The 23,355-nt window shown below is 41.3% G+C and overlaps 1 protein-coding gene across 1 annotated transcript in view; it reads right to left on the minus strand.

Annotated features, from left to right (window-relative positions):
* DMD (dystrophin) overlaps positions 1-23,355 on the minus strand; it is a gene marked incomplete at its 5' end in the record, with an annotated part of 66,687 nt that overhangs the window by 14,093 nt on the left and 29,239 nt on the right. Inside the window, 8 exons of the mRNA XM_009871673.1 lie at positions 12-104; positions 2,639-2,762; positions 3,118-3,361; positions 11,230-11,388; positions 16,207-16,272; positions 17,668-17,733; positions 22,316-22,354; positions 23,133-23,269. Of these exons, the coding sequence (XP_009869975.1) occupies positions 12-104; positions 2,639-2,762; positions 3,118-3,361; positions 11,230-11,388; positions 16,207-16,272; positions 17,668-17,733; positions 22,316-22,354; positions 23,133-23,269 (928 nt within the window). The remainder of the gene's footprint in view (positions 1-11; positions 105-2,638; positions 2,763-3,117; positions 3,362-11,229; positions 11,389-16,206; positions 16,273-17,667; positions 17,734-22,315; positions 22,355-23,132; positions 23,270-23,355) is intronic.

A 23,355-nucleotide genomic window follows, 5' to 3' on the forward strand; every position in this document is an offset into this window, starting at 1 on the left:
GCAACGCTCACCTCTGGAGCTGGGGAAGGAGTTGTTTAGCTGCTCCATCACTTCCTCCAGACCTGTGCTTGTGTCCTGCGGGGGGCTGAGCAGCTCATCCTCGCCTGCAAAGCAAATCCACACCAACCGTGTGAGAGCCACTATAAAACCATTTGCTGACAGCTCGTTGCTGTGTGCGTCCTTCAGGAAGCTAAGGCTGTTCACTTAACCACATTTTTTACTTAGGATACCACCAAAATTTTAAAGGTGAATTTCGCTGGCTACTGTGTTTCTTTTTAAGGATCTAAATGAAATTAAGACAATGAATTGTAAACTGGCTTTAATTCACAATAAGGGATTTAAGAAGTAACCAACTCTGGTCATAGAAGTGGGGCAAAATGTCTGCTAGGAACATTTAGTTCCATAAATGATACTCATCGTTTCAGCTTCTCTTATTCTATTAATGGAAAAAGAAATTGCTGTTGTGAGTGCCGCTATTGAGCAGCCTTCTAATAGTGCTGGATTCATGCTAGCGCTGCTTTGCCTAGCTGTGTAAATCAGCAGAAACCCAGATTCTCATCTGCATCAGTATTAATATTTCTGACAGTTTAATTGCATCAGATTGGTGCTTCAAGAACATTCAATTGTACTGTAAAAGGGTTTAGCAGCAGTTTAATAAAGCGAAATACATTTCACCCACAGAATAATTTCTATAACCTGATTATATGGCAGCAATTTAATGGGAAATTCAATACATTTTATTTTTACTGGTTTTTTTGGTCATGGTTTCGGATAACTACAATCCATATGTTGATTTTACTGTAGACCCTAGCTGCTAATGCAAATAAAGCATCTGAAAAACGAATACACCTAAAGGATATGCTTTAAGTGAGATGATCCTTTACTGTTAGATTTCTTTTATCCCTATTAAAACACAAAAGCAATTTTGCCTGATGTAATAACCATGAGTGGTGCGGCCTTATTTTGAAACTGTCTTAATGACCCTTTATTCTAATGCGCCTTGCCCTACTCAACTTGAGTAATAAACTACCTGATTTTCTGTTAGCATTTATATTCTTTGAACACCAAGATGCTCCATGCTAGTGGAAAGCCTACTAAAATAGATGCTACAAGAACACTTCGGGACTGCATATATTTCCTATTATCAGGCTTAGCATCAGCATCACCTTAGGGCCAGGAGTTTCACATGAGTTATTACTGACCAAGAGTAATTTTTCCCACTCCAGTACAAGAAGTGGTGTAAAGTGTCTACAAGAAGCACTTAATTCATATAAGTTATGGTCTTCGTATCAGCTGCTTTTATTCCATTAATGGTCTAAAAATAGCTGTTGAGACTGCTTGCACTTTGTTCAGCTTTCAACTGGTGCTGGGTTCACACAAATCAACTCACACCTTGACGGCATTGACAGAGGTGCCTTAGCAGAAGTAATGTCCTTCCAGACTCTGAGGGATATCAAGGCAAAAACTCAGAGTGAGACCTTGCAGTTTCCACCCAGGCTGAGGACCTTATCAACAGGCTGGAGGGCTGGGCGGGGAGAAATCTTATAAAATTCAACAAGGGCAAGTGTAGAGTTTTGCATCTGAGAAAAAACAACCCCAAGTACCAGGATAGGTTGGGGACTGTTGGAGAGCAGCGTAGAGGAAAGGGACCTGGGGGTTTTGGTGCACAGCAGGATGACCATGAGCCAGCAATGTGCCCTTGTGGCCAAGGTGGCCAGTGGCATCCTGGGGTGTATTAGAAGGTGGGGGTGTATTAGAAGATGGGGGGTTAGTAGGTTGAGAGAGGTCCTCCTGCCCCTCTACTCTGCCCTGGTGAGGCCACATCTGGAATATTGTGTCCAGTTCTGGGCCCCTCAGCTCAAGAGAGACAGGGAACTGCTTGAGAGAGTCCAGCGCAGAGCCACAAAGATGATGAAGGGAGTGGAACATCTCCCTTATGAGGAAAGGCTGAAGGAGCTGGGACTCTTTAGCCTGGAGAAGAGAAGGCTGAGGGGTGACCTCATAAATGTTTATAAATATGTCAAGGGGGAGTGCCAGGAGGATGGAGCTAGGCTCCTTTTAGTGACGTCCAATGACAGTACAAGGGGTAATGGGTACAAGCTAGAACAGAGGAGGTTCCACAAAAATATTAGGAAAAACTTTTTCCCTGTGAGGGTGACAGAGCACTGGCACAAGCTGCCCAGGGAGGTTGTGGAATCTCCTTCTCTGGAGACATTTAAAACCTGCCTGAACATGTTCTCGTGTCACCTACTCTAGGTGATTCTGCTTTGGTAGGGAGGTTGGACTAGATGATGTCTAGAGGTCCCTTGTAACCCCTAACATTCTGTGATTCTGTGTGTGATTATGCGAACCATGTCATGCTTAATAACTGAATAAAATAGTTTTAATAAAATAGTTTGCTTTTTAGTGATATTTGTTTTCAGAAGTCAAGCCCTAGCTGAGCTTTGCATTTAATGTCAAAATATCCATGCTATTGTGTGTGTTACGATCAAAAGGAAGAGCCAGATGAGAACAAATACCATTGCAACTCATTTGAACTAAACAGGAGAGAAGAATATTTTCTGCCTTTAAGGATTTTTTTTTCTGGAAAATGGTTCTATATCTACTTTCCATGACAATCTGAACTTTGTTATCTTACCCATGGTTTCGGAAGTCTGGCTGCCAACTACACGAAGAAGCATTGGCTGACTGCTGTCCGACCTCTGCAAAGAGGTAGAAGGAGATGATAGTGTGGTACCATTCACCTTGGCATCTGCCTGTGGCTGAAAAAGAAAAGAAAAAAAAAAGAGATTAACAGCTCAGTACAGTTGCACAAATCTTTGTATCTGTGCATTTTTCTATATTCCACACATAATATGCACAAAAGTCTGTTTTTATGTAAGTATCTCCATGCAAACATGGATTTGAACTCTGAATAAAGCAAGAAAGAAGACCAAATAAGAAGACCGAAACATGATTTCACCTTCTCACTTGCAGCCTGTAGAACAATTTAATGCTTTTCCTCTGACTTGTCTCTAAAGATACAATTTCTCAGTCTACTGTCGTTACTGATAACGCTTCCCACCCTGCTTGGAAGATGACTCTAGAGAGATCTAGAAGAAAGGCCTGAGGACTCACCTGCTCCAGCAGCTGCCTCAGCCTGTGCAGCTGCGACTCCAGCTGTTTGTTGTGATCCTCCAGAATCTGCATCCTGGCCTCCAGGCGCCCCTTGTGCTGGCGAAGCAGCTTGGCTTCTGCAATGAGCTCAGCATCCCGGGGGCTTTGTGGAGAAACTGGCATCATCTCTGGTGGGGACGGCAGTGGAGACAGTCCTTTGTGGTCATGCTGTTGCTTCAAACGGTCGTACTCTGCTTGCAAGTTTCTGTGGAGAAGCAACAAGGGGGTAAAAGCCTGACGCAGGTGAATGGGCAGGTGCAGGGTGTCCTCAGCACAGGGCACTGAGAAGGCACCTCCTCTCATGTGGGGTGATGCGTCCAACGACACAGGGGGTGGGGAGGGAGGAAGGCAGAGGCACCACCTGCCTTTCACTCTGCCGACTCCACGTGCACATAGGCTTACACCTCGCAGATTTGCACAGAGCGGATACTACAGGGGCCCGTGACACAGGCATCGCCTAAAGGCTCTCTGCATCACCAGAATTCACAATTAGTTCCCTGCCAAGGTTGGCTGGGCTCCAGACACCCTCCCAAAGCCCAGGTACGGTCTGTCCTGGGTTGAGCCCTCCCTCGGCTTTTTGCATTTTATCCGCCACTGAAATCTGGCCGGGCAAACCCAATACACTGGCACAGGTCAGACTGCCTGTTCGCAGCCACGCACTCCCTCTAGCACTGACTATTCCTACACTCGAGGAGTAGTAAGTGCTAAAGGAGGACTCTTGAGCGATCAGAGGCCTTTACTAACCAAAGCGGATGCCACCTGGCCGGCCTGTCTGTCTTACAGGTGAGAAAGCCAAGACAGAAAGGTGGCCACACAAAAAGTCAGAGTGAAATGGGGAACTCAAGAGCTCATTTGCAGCTCTACTGTCATCAGTCAGGTCACATTGCTCCCCTCTCTTCATGCACACAACTGCATTTCCAGCTTAGCTCTGAAATTACTAACTTAAAATGAGGAAGAGAGGGATTAGTGAGCTAATCTGTGAAACAGTACTACACTGACTTTCGGGGCTGTAACTTCCATCTTCATTTGGACTGCCTAGTCTGGAGCGCTGGAGCCTGCTGTAATTTTACGGCACTGCTAAGCTCTCTCTTTTAGTCTGTAAAACTCCAGTTTTACTCCAGTAAAATGCTCCACAGATTAATATGATATATAGCAGTCCACATCAAAAGAACCCTACCAAGCAGGAAGAGCACAGAAGGTAAGAAATTGAAAGGGATAACACACTCCAAAAATGTAAGAAAAGTACCTTGTAACAGGAATTTTGTAGGCTAGGGAGGCCTAATAAACTGCACTGGGATTCTGTTGCTATGATGTTCCTTTACAGCTTCCCAGAGGGGGGAAATGTGGCTCGACGCTCTGGAAACTGCTTACTCATCACAAGCAGTGACCCAGATTTTATTTTTTCCAACCCGCTCTTTTTTGAGCTTGTGAGAACAGGCACCTTTGCCAGTTTTGCCTGCAAACCACAATGCACACTGACAGCTGGGTCTGGAGGATTTAGCAGCACCTCAGAAACCTTCCAATAAACTTTATTAAACTCTGGAACATTTCTAAAGGCACATTATTGTGACCAGAACAAGGACTAAAGCAGTCCGCATCATTTCACACGGCTAAGAAAGCAATGCCAAGGACACAGACAGGACACTGACTGTTCTTCAAATGTACTTGTGCCCTTCAGCAGCTGCCTTACGGGTGCATCCTAACCTGGGACCGTGGCAACAACCCCAGAATATGATCCCTAAGGGATGTCTGACCTACATAAGCCCTCCTCTGCCGGAGTTTTACAGGATTTTTTAAAAAAAGGAATCAAACATATTTAACTCTAGTTTGTTCCAAAACTCAACACTGCTTTCTCTAAAACCGACACAAAGATGGAAGATTATGGAGAGTTTTATTTCAAAGAAAGTTTTTTTTTTTAATGAAATACAGAGTTTCAAGTCCATGAAAACTATCTGGAAAAAAAGAAAGAAGAGCTCTACTGAGTGTGGCTCACATGACTTAAGTGTCTTCTGATACTTCTAGCTGAATGAACTGGTGAATAATTAATAAAAATACAAGAGGGAATAGGAACGAGCGTGACAACAGTATCATACACAGTCTTACTACAGACTAAAGTTTAAACACGAATGATGATTAAACTTGTTCTTCACAAAGTCTGTAGATGGTGGCTATCGCTACCCCATGAGGAATTTCTCAAATGTATGATACAGGCAGTACTCCACAAAAGGCAGATTTAAAACTTTGGAGTGCTGTAAAGCAAAAGACAAAATACCACCCAAAGGGACACTAAATAAATGCATTTGGTCATACTTACAACATAATCAGGTAACTTACTATGAAGAAATGTACAATTATCACCTCAACTATCAATATAGAGAAGTCCTTCCAGTATCTATGGTATTGAAAACCAACTGAGGACCAGGGAGTAATTCAGATAAAAATGCCTTTGAGTCTGATACAAAATCACTAAAAGCTCTCTCTGAAAGCCTACAGAAAAAAATTAAATCGCAAAGGATATTGCATATTATCACGAAGAGATACGTCTGAATTTGTGAGTTCTGTAACTAAATACAGTAATATTGTTGGAACAAGGGAATGCCATTTTGAAGGACATGTGCTTGCCCAGAACACCTGCATCACTGAGTTTTCCAGCTGCACCTTTTCAGCCCAGCCAAACAATCCTTAGTCTAGAGCATTGACACTCATCACAGCAATCACCTTCAGAGCCGTAAAAGAGTGATGTGAAGTGCAGACAATCAGTAATATCACAATAACTGGGATCTAAACATACAGGGATGAAGATCTGTATTTACATGGGGGGAAAAAGCTGAAAATTAAAAAAAAGAAAGAAAGATTTCAAAACCTCCTGTACAAATATCCTAGAGGAGAAAACAATCAGCTCCTACTCCTACCTGTGGAATAGTTTTAAGCCGTGCAGTGAAAAAGGATTGCTGCTGCAAGCCAGGCATCCAAGGCACTGCCCACAGCCCTTGGTGTAAAGCCTCTGTGTCCCAAGGAAAGGCTCTCTCTGACACTTTCAACAGAAAAAGGGACTTAAGTGAAAGGGGAGATAAAAGCCTAATCCTCCATAAATGAATGTAACTGAGCAAGCACAGGCAGTACTGGGAAATCCAGCATCCCTCTACCATAGCTTAGGCTGGGTAACTCTTACATCTGGCCGTCACAAACACAGCAAGCTGCTGCATCTCCTGGTCACTGGGACAACATATTCTACTTCAGTAAATACTCAAAGAATAACCCCATTATTCCATTTACTGTGGCTGCACATCTTTGAAGTATGCAATGTAACCTTGATTTATGCAGCTGTGAAGAGCTGGGGAGTAAGGAGCTCATGAGCTATTAATCACATCTATCAATGGAAGCATTAATTTCCTGCTGACAGAAATCCTAGTGGAGCCTATTTGCTGGGTAGTCCTCTCCATGGCAATTGAGAATTTGTGAATTTATGTTATTTTTCATCCCCTTTCAGAAAATCAGTGGTCTGAAGAAAAGGACAAAGCTAGCAACTGAACCACCTACCCCCTGTCCCTCATTGGAGTGCTAGTGTTTGCTCATGGTGCTTCACACTCACAAGATCTAGTTCCCCTTCTTCCATGCCAAAACAAATACCAAAAGGAGCCTTGGCATGTTTAGAAATGCATCGCTTTCTTGCTATTGGCAACTGCACAAAAGGACCTTATTTGAGGAGGCCATTCACTGGTCTTCAGACTTGAAGGAACACCATAGCTGTACAGAAACGGGGCAGCTTTGAGATTTGGGGTATTAGTCCTTGTCCAGTGGCACACAGCCACTGCGCTCCCAGTACAAGTCAGGAAAGCAAAGGAAAGGCAAATAGTGAATGAGTTCTCCAGCCAGAGCTAAGTTCCTGTTACTAAGTTCATTTGCTAAGTTCTTGTGCAGCTGGGAGAGAGAGAAGTCTCCCTTTTACAGAAGTATGTCAGTGATCTTGATTCAGCTAAAATATTACAAACATTCACTTTCTTATGTGCCATAATTTTAACGTAAGTAGCTGGAAGGTATTTTAATTCTTTGCAAAAAGTTCTGAGTCTGAGTCTCTGCTGCTGCAAAACTGTATGTTTTCTATTTAATACAGTTTAGCACAGTACATCCTAGTCAGTATAAACCATCCTACAGTATAACCTATGTAATGTATTGCTTTAGATGGAGATCAAAAATCTGTCTCCTCTGTTTCTGAACTACACTCCCTGTCAAGGAAATTTCAAAAAGTCTTTGGGTCAGTTTTATAATGAGGTTTTTCTCTTTTTCTTATATTGCAATATAGTAATAGTGCCTTCCATAGCAAGATTACTTTATGTCTACTGAATACATAAGAAATGGTCTTATCACAGTATTCCATGCAATGTAAAACTGAGCATGAGTCTGAAGGTCTAATACTCAATTGAAACATTTTCACTAACTAAAAATATTCCCTAAAATGCTCACATTTTAGCAAATATAAATTATTTAATAGCCAAATTTTAGCCATAAATTATGAAGTTATATTTGCAAGCCACAAAAGCACCAAGGTCTCAAAATGCTAGCATATAAATAATGAATAACTAGGAAGAAGCCCTTGGAACTGAAAAAAACCCCAGTCAGAATGGTGTCACGGCTAGGTTAGTTTGTAAGTCAGATAATACATTTCAGAAGAATTCAAAATAGGTGAGAGATCATTTTAAACTGTCCATAAGCAAAACCTCAGAATTAAAATTTCAAAGAGTCTTTTTCATTTAAGTAACAAGTCAAGATGAAAATATTTGGAGACCCGAAACTGCAGCTGAAAAATGAAATGGAAGTCAGAATTCAATAAACAGCTCAAAAACAGATGAAGAGAAGCCAAAACATGAAGCAAAAAAAAAGAGAAGGGCTTTTTTGAAAAGCAGAAAAATGTGGGGACCAGAAGAAAAGAGAAATGATAATGAAGTGTTTGGGATATTGTAGTATTGCTTCTTGTTGGTACTCAGTGCAGCTTTCCCAAGAGCTGTTGAGAAGTGACTGCACGCACTGATGCTAACTGTAAAATAATACCAAAAATAAGCAGAGAGAGCTAAATCTTCACCGTTAAAAATCACCAGAAGTGTACGCAACACAAGTTGTGTCAAGGCAGGCAGGAAGGGATGACTGTTCATCTGACACGGCTAGCTGCCCCAACACTTGCCTTCCCGGCTGTAAGCACCGCGTCCACCTCAGCACGGGCAAGGAGACGTGCTCTGGCGATGAGACCCGAGGTATTTCCAACAGGGATGGAACAATTCACAAGCTAATTTAAGGCTGGGCTGCAGACCGGGTGGTCACAACGTGATTTGCATCACGTTCAGCTAATTTGCAACCAACGGAATCATGAAGTCTTCATGCTGTAGCAATAAACAATGCTCAGTTGGAGGGGGGCATTTTTAGGATCAGCATGGGAAGAAACAAGTGTTCACCCATTGGAACTGGGTTCACACAAGGAAACAGGTCCCAGGTTGTTGATTACCTCTGGCAACAGCCAAAAATGGTTTGCACAAACACAAAGGAGGAAGAAGACCAAAACCAGAAATCTAAAGGGACAAGAGTGTTTTTTAATGGCAGGGATGTTATATGAATGGCTCCTGACTCTCCTGGTCTGAAGAGCCTATTTTTCTGAACAGGAATCAGTGCTTCCTCTGTAAAATCAGAGTTATCTGTCCGTGACAAGCCATCAGGACAATAAGAACTTGTTCGTTTTTGAGCATCCGCTTCACATTTTAAGTACAAGTTATTTATAGCGGTTTGCAGAGACAAAAGTCATGATTTTGTCATAATCAATGAGAATCACAGCAGCGTGACCTCCACGCTGTGGAGGCCAGACCTCTTTGTCTCTGTTGCACTGAGACCTGAAGCATCCACAAAAGGCGAGGTGGCTTGCGGTGGCAGCCTGTCCTTCACCGAGCCTCTAACAGTGCAAATGAGGAAATGACAGGCTATAATCAAGCTCAGACTCTACAGCTCTTGTTTAATCCAGGACTGGCAAACTCCAAAACAGGTATTTTTAAGGTGTAATTCCTGTCAGAGATCTTCTAACACACTATTCCTCAGTAGTAGTTGTCATATTAAAGCTTATACTGAAATTTAAGGCGTAAACCCCAAAAAGGAATTTTTTAGCCTATTTAACTAACTTCCAGATTATACTAATATTCATATATCACATTTTTAACCTAAAATCTGTCTGCTTTAAAAGTTATCCTACCTTCTGTGAGGCAGTTTATTTTCTATCCAGACAGAAAAGCTTTAAGATTTTTTTCTTCTTCTTCCTAGAACTGTTACAAAAATGTAAAGCCCCCCACCTCCCCTTAAAACTAAGCTATCTGTGTGGTACTACTTACACAATATTTCTTAACTACATAAGTGCTGCATGAAAAGCATGATACCTTATTTCAAAACACTGATTTCCTTCCACATCAGAAACTATTTGGGCTTTATGTACTGTGTACTAGGAAGGCTGCTGTTTGTTTCAAACAGAATCTCACTGCTGATCAGAAAGCAAGAGCTTTGTTTACGACAGCTTTCTGTCTGAAATGCTTTCCTCATCCTTTATGTCTATTGATCCTCTACGTTCTCCCAAATCCTACTGATAAAAAGTGTTTGATGGAACCGCTGTAATTGATTAGTACCATTCAAAGAAGACTTACGCATGGAGACAAGATCTATGACGCTGCCAACTTGCATTATTTTCTTGACATGCCTAAGGTAAATGATCACTGCATTAAACCCTCAACGTAAACAAAAGTACCTAGTTCTTAAGCAAGAAAAAATTGCATGAAAATGCCAACAGATTGTTCCATAAAATGCTGAAGTTAGCAGAAGGCAAACAAAAGCAGAGTTTTTTGTGGATCTAAATGATTTCTATATTATATTCTGATCTGGGTAGCTCACGGTTGCAATTACGAATCTGCCAGGGTCAGGATCTACTAGTTTTTATGATGAGTGTACAAGATTCCAGAGTATCATAGAGAGAGGACTGCAGTGTTGTGATGCTGCAAGAATCCAGCTGGGGATTTTTTTTGATTAATGTAGATAGCTTCAATTAAACTTGAAATTTAAAGAGGTAAATGATATTGGGTATTGAAAGGCTAAAGAAATCATAGAATCACAGAATTGTCAGGGTTGGAAGGGACCTCTGAGATCATCTAGTTCCAACCCCCCCACCATGGTCAGGGACATCTCCCACTCAGGCTGCCCAGAGCCCCATCCAGCCTGGCCTTAAAATCTTCCAGGGATGGGGCTTCCACCACCTCTCTGGGCAACCTGTGCCAGTGTCTCACCACCCTCATGGGGAAGAACTTCTCCCTAACATCCAATCTGAACCGATCCATCTCTAGCTTTAATCCATTCCCCCTAGTCCTACCACTACCCGACATCCTAAAAAGCCCCTCACCAGCTTTCTTGTTGCCCCCTTGAGATACTGGAAGGGCACAACAGCAAGAAGCAATACTAAAGAAATAGAAAGAAAAGATGACCCAACTTTTAACCACTATGAAAGTACTCATTCACTGGAAGAAAATGCAACCTTGTAACTCATTTTATCCCTAAAAATGCTGTCCAAGAGAACTCCATCTAATTGTACAGTGTAACTATTTCACAGATTCTGCACCTCAAACTAACTGAGATAGTTTCAAAACCTCAGGTATCCCAGTGACCAATCCTTCTGAGAAAAGCCTGCCTTTTACAGAAAGGGGTACATAAGTCTGCTCACCCTTCCCTCACTTAATGGTAAAATGAAGTAACACTGGTACGAAGCTCATTTTTGCCATGGAAATAACAGAAACAGCAGAACTGACAGGAATATTAGGAAATACGTGCAGTGGAGTCTGTAACAGATAGCACCATGAGTATCAGGTGACCCAGGTATATCTTCAAAGCTTGCCGTTTCGGAGTTTTTGTGAAAGAAAATGGTGCTGACTCATCACTGCACTGGAACTGGTAACGAGTTAAGGACGTGAGGCTGTCAGCCTCATCACTTCTAGAGGGAAAGCTTTTGTCTGCCCTGGCAGCGTGTGCCCCAGGGCTGAGGCAGCTGCCAGTGTAACCCACCTGTTTTCCTCCTCCAGGTCTGCGAGGATTCTCTCCAGTTCCCCTCTCTCCTCGCTCTCCAGAGAAATCAGGATCTGGGCCGGGCTCCGGGGCTGGCTCAGGGGGGACTCCTGGTTCAGACTTTGGCAGTAGTGCTGGATTAACAAGTGTTCATCATCACTGGAAAACACAGGAGGATAAAACAGGCTGTTCCCTTCCTCATTTTCAACGAATATGAGATGATTCACTCCCGCTCTCTCATTCTTACAAGGAGATTTGCTGAACTGTTTGTAGTGAACAGCACAGCAATGTACCTTAAAGCTAAATCTGCCGAACTTACTCTCTGCAGAGCTCTCTGCAGACCCCACCTCTCTTCCCCTCTGCTTCTCAGACACTTAAAGCTGAGTTTTGTCACAGCTGACAAGCTCAGCTTTCCATTTTTGCCTAACTGCAATAAGAAAGCTGCTTGAAAAAAAAGCTTATTTTCTGCTGCCTGATCTGTGTCGCACAAGGTCAAAGGCATTTATTTTTACACCTACATACACTCTTTATGTGATAAACGTGTCCTCCAATTATCTATTTTTCTGTGAAATAAAAAAAATACTGACTTACCCTAATGAAATTACGCTACTTTCCACTGAGTTTTGTTGTTGTTGTTCTGGGTTTTTATTGTTTTTTTTTTAATATTTAATTACAAGTGATGTACACTGTCAGAATACCAATACATTCTCTATAATACAAATGATCTCTTTCTTTATTTCTATTACCCCGAAACTGTCTATCACTTGAAACATCTCCGAAAGAAAAGTAAATCCAATTCTGAAGACCTTGACCAACTCTCAGAATTATATGAGTGTTTTAAATACTGAGGAGATGCACCCAGGTGCTACACTATGCAGCTAACACCAGTAGTAACCCTCAAAAACCCTGGAAGAGTTCTCTTGACACCACAAGTCAAGGACCAAAAAAATTACATTGCTGTTGGGAATCTCCTTTTTCTGGTAGTACTTACTGGTAACAAAATAATTCAGTCTAGGTTTTTTTCTTTTATACTTGCAATCCCGAATTTAGTTGTTATTGTTTAAAAAAACAGAATTTTCCTTGTTTCCATTTTGTTCCTTAAGATTTTAATGATGCCATTTTACAGGCTGCAGGAGTGCTAAAGCAATGTAGAGCAAATTAGTTCATAAAAGAGAAATGTTAATCCTTCTCAACAGGCATCCTTTCCTTTAAAAACTCCCAACATTTAAAGTCTTGCCAGTTCCTATTTTTATACTTTTCAAGTAATGCTTCAACTGTGATTTCCTTGAAACTGCTTTGTATTTATAAATATCTTTACACATCTTAAGTGAATTAACAGTGAAAAAGTCACATAACTTGCAATATAATGTCACTTGGCAAAACATTCTCTTTTTGTGATTTTCAGCCTTCACATATCCTGTATACAGAATTGCAATGACACTACATAGCCAAATATTTAGTGATATATGTACACATCACCTCCTTATTTCCCTCCTTTCCTGTGTCCATCTATTGCTCTAACTGTAGTTATAAGCCTGATAATCCAAACCCCATAAGAATGTCACAAAGTCACATAGAATCATAGAATGTCAGGGGTTGGAAGGGACCTCTAGAGATCATCTAGTCCAGCCCCCCTGCCAGAGTAGGATCACCTACAGTAGGTCACACAGGAACATCTGGAGACGGGTTCTGAATGTCTCCAGAGAAGTAGACTCCACAACCTCCCAGGGCAGCGTGTGCCAGTGCTCTGTCACCCTCACAGTGGCTCTGCGCTGGCCTCTCTCAAGCAGTTTCCTGCCCTCCTCGAACTGAGGAGCTCAGAATTAGAAACAATATCCCAGATGTGGCCTCATCGGGCAGAGTAGAGGGGCAGGAGAATTTCTCTCAACCTACTAGCCACCTCCCTTCTAATACACCCCAGGATGCCATTGGCCTTCTTGGCCACGAGGGCACATTGCTGGCTCATGGTCATCCTGCTGCCCACCAGGACCCCCAGGTCCCTTTCCCCTACACTGCTCTCCAGCAGGTCAGTCCCCAACCTATACTGGCACATGGAGTTGTTCTTTCCCAGGTGCAAAACTCTACACTTGCCCTTGCTGAACTTCATAACGTTTCTCCTCGCCCAGCCCTCCAGCCTGTCTAGATCTCTCTGAACAGCAGCACAACCTTCTGGTGTGTCAACCACTCCTTCCAGTTTTGTGTCATCAGCAAACTTGCTGACAACGCTCTCTAATCTCTCATCCACATCATTGATGAATATATTGAACAGCACTGGCCCCAGTACCGACCCCTGAGGGATTCCACTAGACACAGGCCTCCAACTGGACTCTGCCCCATTGACTACAACTCTCTGACTTCTTCCCTTCAACCAGTTCACAACCCACCTCATTACCCAGTCATCCAGACCACACTTCCTCAGTTTAGCTATGAGGATGCTGTGGGAGACAGTGTCAAATGTTTTACCGATATCCAGATACACCACATCAACGGCACGGTCACCATTCATCCACCAGGTTATAGCTTCATAAAAGGCTATCAGGTTGGTCAAACATGGCTTCCCCATGGAAGAAACAGGTTGACTGCTCCTAATGACCCTCTTAACCTTGATATGCCTAGAGATAGCACCGAGGATAAGTTGTTACACCACCTTTCCAGGGATGGAGGTGAGGTTGACCAGTCTGTAGTTACCTGGGTCATCCTTCTTGCCCTTTTTGAAGACTGGAGTGACATTTGCTTTCCCTCAGTCTTCAGGCACCTCACCTGTTGTCCATGACTTACCAAGGATGATGGAGAGTGGCCTAGCAATGACTCCTGCCAGTTCCCATGGGTGCATACCATCAGGGCCCATGGATTTATTGATGCCCACGGATGTTTGTGGGATCCCTAACCCAGTCCTCCTCCTCAACCAGGGCAAACTCCTCCTTTATCCTGTCTTCCTTTGGGGCCTCAGGGCTCTGGGGATCCTAAGGACACTGAGGACAGTCTCCAGCAGTACAGATAGAGGCAAAGAAGTCATTCAGGAACTCTGCCTTCTCTGGATCCTCTGCCTCCAGGGCACCCACCTCACTCAGCAGTGGGCCTACACTGCCTCTACTGATAGTTTCATCCACAATGTATTTGAAGAAGCCCTTTCTGTTGTCCTTGACCTCCCTCGCAAGGTTTAATTCCAAGGAAGCCTTAGCTTTCCTAGTTACCTCCCTACACTCTCCGACAACAGTCTTATACTCCACCCAAGTGGTCAGCCCCTCCTTCCATGATCTATAGACTCTCTTCTTCCACTTGAGTTTGCCCAGCTGTTCCCTGGTTAAACATGTGGGTCTCATGGCTCTCCTTCTTGATTTCCTACCCATTGGGATGCAGTGTCAACAAATGGTATTTAAGCATAACCTGACAAACAAAACTAGAATTACAGCTGTGAATTCAGGGTGAGCATTGATTTTGCTGCAATTTGGGTCATATTTCTTTAAAAATACAGAATGTACACATTTATTCTCATTTTAATAGTACAAACTGAGCAACAAACTGGAGAGTCAGCGGTTAACTTTAACTGAATCATATTAATATAAATTTTAATTAACCAAAGAATAAGTTGAACAGTGTAATACAAACAATACTGCTCAAGCATTATTTTGTGACTAAGGACATTCAAATACTATGGTGGGGACAATAGAAATTTCCATATATAATAGCATTATTACCATCCATAACAACACAAAATTGAAATACAGGTTGGAAACAAAGTTTTCATTAAGCGCGTGAAACTATACCGACACTGCGTATGCATTAGCTTTGAGGTGTCATTTTAACTCTCTCTGTTTTGAATCAATAATTAAAAATATTGTGCTTGGGTTGTACAGGAAATTTTCTTTCAAAGACACATCATTTCAAATCAAAGAAACAGCTTTATTACTCTCTTAAGAACATCTAAAAGGCTCACAATCTACCTTACAAAATGGTTTGGAATCTCAATTTGTAAGTTAATGAAAACTGGTCAGAGTACCATGCTTTAAAGCAACACTACAAGTTTAATAAAAAGGAGATTCTGTCTGAATTTTCAAAAAAATCCACCCCTTAAATTGTGGTAAGGATGAGATTATACAGAACAGAAAAAATCACTTTTCTAACAGTTGAGATTTGAGTTTTTTAAAATCAATTGATTTAGAGTCTGTGCTATGGCTTCTCCAACACAGTTAATTAATGAAGACCAAACTTCCAAACACCACAATAACTTATGTGCTTCTATCCTATTATAAGAAGCATTACTAGGTTACTAGTTCTATGTCCCTTCATTCAACAAGATCAAGAAAATCATGGGACAGGAGAAATATGTATTACTGTGCCAGAAAACCACAAAGAGAGGTCTTGATGTGACATTAGATGGACTAATTTTAAAAAATTAAAACTTTCATTTATGAGTTTAAACGTAAAGTAGTACAATGAATGCTTGCCAGTGATCTGTGCAACTTGAAGTTTGTTACTTGTAACATTTCACAGTGAGGATGAGTCCTCTTGCAATGTATTTCAGGTATCTGTAGACCAAAGATTTCTTTCTAGCCCCACTTACCTTTTGAATGACACTTTGCCCACAACATTTTCAAGCTTAGTGTAATTTAACCATGATTAATCCTGCAGTACAGAGAGAAGGTTATCTTTTTATGTTCGTCCCTAAACCACATCAGACAATGGGCACTTTTTCCAGAAAATATGGTAACTATTTGCCAAATACATCAGTAATTTTTGGAAGAAATTAGAAGTTCTAATTTTGAAGGTATCAATTATCTGTTGCATAAATTTGGGATTAAGCTATAAGCCATAAATCTAGACATTACAATACAAATTGAAACAACATGAGTTCCTCCTTGAATTGAACCAGATGCGGTACGTAGTCATGCAAACTCAGCACTACAGAATTTCATTACAAGTTATTAACCTTCATAACAACACACACGCCAAAAAATATTTAAACAGCCTACTTACATGCTCTCATTAGGTGAAATACTGTCATTTAGATAAGAACCATTGGTGTTTTCCATTTCTGCTAGCCTGTGGAAAAATAAACAAGACTCATTAAAGTTAATTGTGTTTTCCGCAAACTTTACTTGCTCTAACACTCCTGAAAGAAGAGTGTGATGTTTTTGATGACTTAAGAGAATCTGAAACTCAAATTAATTTACATTCACTGTTGATTACCAAGAAGTTTTGCAATAAACTATTGCAAAGGATTTTTTATTTGTTACAGTTACCTGGCTAAATGCACTTCTAAGTTTTCAATCCTTTCTCTGAGGTTATCATAGAATCATAGAATGGCCTAGGCTGGAAAGGACCTTAGAGATCATTTAATCCAACCTCCCTGTCATGGGCAAGGATATTCTGCTCCTCATGATTAATTAATTCCACAATCAAAGAAAAGCCTTAAGATGCCAGGGGATTACACAAATTGCTTTTTTCCTGGCAATATCATCGTCAGAATTGCAACTATTGGTCATTTCTTGCTGGTTTTCAACACTCGGCTCCTCTTAAATGTCCTGCATAATTCAGAAATACCTCTCACGATCAAGTGACTTTGGGGAAGAGTAAGAGGAGGTTGAAATAACTGTTGTTTACTATCTCAACCCTAGCAAATTTGAGCAGAAAAAACCATTATTTTCATATTTGTGCAATTAACCCACTTTTTAAGAGCAGAATGAAAGCAGACGAGTGAACCAAAGCAGCAATATACCACTATTTCAGTCCTCTAAATTAAGGAAAAATCATGTTTGTGGTATTACACAAATTGAATTACTTAACATTAAAATGGCTCTTGAGATTCACGTATGAGTTTGGAGATTTCTGCTCTTCTGGTTGTATGATTTCACCAGGCTCCCTATTAAAAACAAAACCCTGTGCAGAACCATAGAATGGTTTGGGTTGGAAGTGACCTTTAAAGATCATCTAGTTTCAATCCACCTGCCATGGGCAGGGACACCTCCCACTAGACCAGGCTGCTCAAAGCCCCATCCAGCCTGGCCTTGGACACTTCAGGGAGGAGGCATCCGCAACTTCCCTGAGCAACTTGTTCTGGTGTCTCACCACCCTTATCGTAAAAAAATTCCTTATATTTAGTGTAAATGTATTCTCTTTTCAATTTAAAATCATTACGCCTTGTCCTATTGCAGCAGGCCTTGCTAAAAAGTCGGCCATCAGAGTGTACAGCTTAATGAAGACCCCACAGGACCTAGAGGCCACTTCTGTCCACACAGGTGCTCTGGCATGCAAGTTAGTTAACAGGCTGGTTAGCAGTAACCACGGCCAATGCTCTGCATCCCAGAGCCCAAAAAGCAAAACCCCAAACCTTATGTTTCTTTAAGGAGCGCTCAGGTAGCAGCTAGCCTTTGGGACTTTTTTTTTTTAAATGATTGCTTAGAGAAAGATGTGCCTAAGGTCCAGCTGGTCTCATACCTGCTAGCATAATGTTCAATGCGTGAATGAGTATCATCATGTGAAAGCTGAGGGGACGAGGCAGGCCTATAAGGCAGAAAACACTGATTAATCACAAACAATACCCCTTTAAAAGTAAAAAGACACTTAGCTATGCCTATACCCTCACATGTCTATGCCTTATGCTTACGCTATGTTTGATAAACAGCAAGTTATAACTCCAGGCGCTCGGTGTGCCTCCTCACGCCGTCAGTGCAATGTTTTGTGGTACCACACTCGGGATTTCGACCATTTTGCAATCCGTCTGTTGCAACGACTCTTCTTCACACCAATCCCTGAAGAATCCTTTCCCAAAGGATTTACAGAACAGCTTTCACCCCAGTTTTCCCTCCAAACCTGCCTCCTTAATTGGCAATTCTGTTTGACACGCAGCCCTGTGCCAGCTGCGAAAGCTCTGCCGGGAACCTCTCCCCTGCCTCCTGCCTGGCTTCAGTGCCTGCTCCCAGCACATCCAACTTAAAAGAGCCTTTAAGGACGACTCCACGAGCAACTAGAAATAAATACATGAAACATAAAATGTCTGAAATGAGCCTTTAATAACACACTGCAGACACTAGTGATTTTGCCTAGCGTATTTCGGAGTTGCAGTCTGAACCGTAGATCAATGTGTTATACCGGGGGGCACTGTCAACTATTCCAGGTTTTCTGCCTGACAAATCAGATGGTATGAAGTTCTCTTCACTTTTTTTTTGTCAATGAAAACAATTCATGGGCTTTTCTCATCAATCAGAGTATAGTTTCTTAGAGCACGAGCTCTGGAAAACGTCACCATTGAATTATGTTGTTTATGCAGTTCAGAGAGCCTCCTTTGCTGCCATGTGGGATTTTGCTAATCTACATGCCTCGAGAGGTGTTGGAATAACAAAAAACTATGCAGCTTCCCAAATTGTGCAGCTATCTTGTATTAGCTAAATTCCAATGACTCTTTATTCTACCTCTGCCAATTCTCCTTCTGAAACTCCTGACTGAGGAATGTCTTTCCTGCCATTTTAAATTGTTGGATACCGTGGTTTGGCTGGGTCTGTCCAGCGGTGACTGTGCTGCATTGCAAGAGCAGGTAAGTTTTGTATTTACTGGTTATAAATTAAAACTGTAATAATCTTGTGGTTTGTAATGCTTCCGTGTCAGGATTTTGATAATCCTGCAGTAAACCTACTAGATTGGTCATCTTCCAGTCTTCTAATCAGCCTGCAAAGGGCCTAGAAAATTAGGATCCTTCTGAATTCACAGAGCTATGTTCTGGATACATAAAATTCACCATCATTAATGCTTCTTTTCACAGAAAAATAAAGTTTTTACCTTCCACACATCATAGGCCAAGTATCATGAATGTCTGAAATGAGCTTTGGCCTCTGACTGTACTTTTACTCATCACATATTCAAACATCACCACAGCACACCAGAGGATAGATGCTCAGCTCACAGAGCTCCTCAGTACAGCATGGATTCATGTGGATGAGCAATTGCTTCTCTGCAACTTGATATCCTATTTTGTGTAAGAACATCTACACTGAAGGGAAGGCAGGGGAAAAGCATGCAATTTATCTACAGAAGTGGATTACAGAGCAAGGTAACAGTGATTTTCTGGTGAGTTGATGCTATCCCCAGTTTTTTATTTAGTTGACACACAGTAGATGTTGAGCTGGTCTAAGCTGGTACCACCACTAAGAAGTCTTGCTTTCCACGCACACACAAATGTCGCTGCTAATACTGTGCACAGACTAGGAAATCCGTGTTAAAAGTAGCTTCAGTTTGGAGCTGGATCCTACTCCCTCTTATCGTGACATTGCACAGGTATTCGTACCAGTATGAGGGAAGGGACAGCACTTAGTTGGGACCAACTGGGCAATGAAGAGAGATGTCCCTTTTGGCTTTAGCTCAAGGCAAAAGTTGGGCCTGACTGCATGATCATGGACTTGCTGCCCTGAAACTAAGCTTCAACTTCAGCAAGGTGGGTAAAATATATATTTTAAAGGCAACACAGTGTTGTATAACTTGTTGAAGCTGATTCTGCCACTCTGTCAACTGCAGGCAGGGGATGAGGCTACATTTCCAGGTTTGTCTCCAGAACACACTGCAATGGAGATCTACCTCAAACAGCTTTTGGAAAGTTTGCTTAAGAAAGCAAACCACTGAGAAACTATGTGGTCTTTGTGTTGAATTTGGCTGCTCAGAGGTACACTTCTGCCAGCACCTGAGCAAGCTTGAGAACACTTGTGCTGCCCTGCAGGCTGTTGTGTAGCCATACTCTTAGACGACCATCTGTGTTAGAGCTCACTGTTCTTCCTTCCTGAGCGCACATACTCAGCCCGCCTAATCAGTCTGAACAGTCATTCAGAAGGCTGGGAGATATAGCCAATATTTAGCCAAGATAACCCTCCCTTTCACAAGGGTTCCACGGCTGCATTGCCCAACCTGGGGCCTGCAGGAAGAGTCTGGGAATTCCAGCCAAGTTAAGTGGCCATCAAGAGGCAAATACCACCTCCTGCAATTCCCTGCACCTCTGGAGATTTGGTTGGCAGGACAGGACGAGAGCACTTTTCTTTCTGTTCAGCATTTCAGTGGATGCTTCTTAAAGGTATAGAATCAAGGAAATTGTGCCACTAACATTCCACAGTCCCAGTAAAAAGAGACATATTCTCACAAGAAGTGTGAGCGGTCCCTTTGATGCTTGGCAAGTAGAGTATGTGCAAAATACTGGATAATAAGCATTCAGAATCACTAACTTGTCAAAAAAAAAAAGGAAAAAAAAAAGTATGCATTTGTAACTAGTTCTGCGTATAGATTATGTTGATGTCAGAGCAGCACCAGCATTGCTGAAAGCTGCCTGGTTATGCTCTTCTGGAGTACTTTGAATATTATCAGAAAACTGGCATGAAAGCACCAGAAAAAGGCAAGAACTTGGCAAACATGGGAGTTTTATGATAATCAGAATAAGAGGTTTGAGGGAACCAGCCCTGAAACTCGGAAATAGCTTTAAACCTGGGTAGCTCAGTAATCTATGTGAAGACCAGTGGTCTAGCACGAAGGAAAGGAACAAAGTTAGCGGAACAAAATGAAGAGCACTGTTCATTTCCAGCCACTGTTCATTTCTTAAAATTTCTGCTTTCTTGTCAGACAAGGTGAAAAGATTGTGCTCAGGAACACATCTGAGTGTAACTGACAAAAGGTGTAATCTCTCTGTACAAATACAGCTTCTCGGTACTTCTCAAGCTTTCTTAAGCATTACAGGCAAGTTAAACTGCCTGTAGCATACGACAGCAACCCTTTGGTGCAAAGCTATAGGTGTAGGCACAGCATGATGTTATTATTGTAAGCAATTAGAATTAAACATGTTATGGAAGCTTAATTTCATGCTATATCAGACACAGCGATGGCATTCTATATTATCCAGGCTTTCTTTAAAGGTTACTTTAAGCTTTGCAATTGCTATAGAGGGTAGGAAATCTAGATCCACAGCTGAATATACAGTACGCTGCAATCATCCCCAGATGCATTTATAAACAAAAGTGCATCCTAAAGTTCAAAGCTCCTCTACTTCAGTCTAGCTCCAGCCTTTTGGTGTTTCCTCTGTGTGAATCCTCAACCACATAAGGTTTGCAGCATTAGAATGTGTTTCTTGGTTGCTTAAATTTCCTAAAAGTAGAGCACTTCAACTGACTTCCCATTGATTTGTGCTCCAAATGAAAATTATAAATCAATGTTCCAACGTATACATTTCACTACTGTTTATTCTATCAAAAATTCCATGAAGGTGCAAGCCATATACATTTCACCATATAGAAATATATAAAATTATATTTATTAGTTTCTCATTAGTTATCAATATGTGAATGAAAAATAATCCTTATTTAACATTATTCTAAAATCATCCATGTAACACTAGACGTAGCAAATGCCACAATGGTAAGTATATATATCTTTAGTTTATGTTGAGGGTATTACTACAACAGTAAGATAATGCATATGCAGGAATGGTGCAAGAACGAAAATCCATTTCATAGCTGAAGAATCTTGCTCTTTTAACTTCTGAAAAAAATACAGTAAGCATTTCCCCATTTCAGCCTGCTTTCACAAAACTTAGCGTACCTAAAAATCTGCAATAAATATCCATTGGGCTTTGGATTAACTGGGGAAACATGAGTGTGCAAGTGTGCACAGTTGCGCATAAACCTGAATTACAGCTTTATCTACAAAACAATGTAATTCCTGAAACTGAGTGAAATCCATCAAGTTCAATTTCTGTCTTTCAGAAAGCATTTAGTATACATTCAGAGGGATTGACACTTATTCAGAAACACAGGCTTTTAAATGACAGACTCTCATGAGCATTAGTAGGACTGCACCAAAATCCTTGTTAATTCAAGGAAAATACATACTCCAGAAAGAGCATACAGTACACAATCCACGATTGCTGCAAATTCCTGGTTTTATCCCATTCTACTCTTTTGGGATCAAAATATTCCTTTGGAGAGTGAACCAAAAAAAATAACCATAAAGGAAGAAGGGAATGAACTCATGTAAAACTAAACAAAGAAACGAACAAAAAAAACAGTGAGGGAACGCAGCAGCAGTAGCAGCAGCAGCACACTTCAGCAAAAGTACTCACGCAGAGTCTACTGGCCAGAAGTTGATCAGAGTAACAGGACTGCAAGACAAAAAATGAGGAGGTGAAGAGAGAGGCAGAAGAAACTCAGCAGCAAAATAATTACAGAAAGGTTTAAAAAATAATACGAAAAGAAGTCACAACAACTAAAAAAACAGAAAGCCAACAGACCAACATGAATGACTGTGAAGAGCAACCAACCAAAAAGTGAGAAAAAAAGATTAAAACTAAAAGAGAGAAAGAGAAAGAGAGAGCGAGAACAAGCTGCATGCAATTGCCATTAAACAACTGATAAAACTTGCCTAAAAAAAAAAGGGAACTATGTTAACTCATTGATTTCTCCATGTGTAGCATTACTGCATTTTTTTCCCCATAAAGACATGAAAGTCATTCAATAAGACAAAATATACAGGGTGAGAAAAGAAGATATCAGCTGGGAAGCTTGCAAACACAGTAGCCTACTTAAAAAAAAGAAAAAAAACATAGGAGGATAGCCTTTTGGAAGAAAATAAAAATTTAACGTAGAAATCATTAGTCTCCAAATTGCCATATCAAACTTAAGACGCTTATAAGGCTGTCAGTAAGACAGTAAGTACTTTTATTTTACTAACTGAAGTTCCTGTATAAGGACAGGTTAAAAGAGAAAAAGGCAATGGCAACTGGAATCCCAGCTTGTGTTTTCCTGGCAGCCGAGGTTAACAGAAATGAAAGAAATAAAGAGGCTTTATGCACTTAGGAAGTGAAGGGAACTGGCACCAGCTGGGGAGCTCAAAGAGCATACCAAATGAATTGCTATTTAAGACACTTTAAAGCTACTCACGTTTCCATGTTGTCTCCCTCCAAGACAGTTTGCACAGGCAGGTAGCCCATTCGTGGGTGTTTTGCAAAATATCTTTTTGTTCGAAATTTGTTTTTTAATACCTTGGCAAAGTCACGGACGTCTTCTCCAGAAGTTGTCTGAAAGCCACAAATCACAATGAAATCATCTTTCATGAGGTTATTACATTTTTTTTTATGTTGCCTCTTCCTTTGCTGGGTCATTC

This window comes from Apaloderma vittatum, unplaced genomic scaffold (genome assembly GCF_000703405.1).
Source record: "Apaloderma vittatum isolate BGI_N311 unplaced genomic scaffold, ASM70340v1 scaffold3576, whole genome shotgun sequence".
Lineage (NCBI taxonomy): Eukaryota > Metazoa > Chordata > Aves > Trogoniformes > Trogonidae > Apaloderma > Apaloderma vittatum.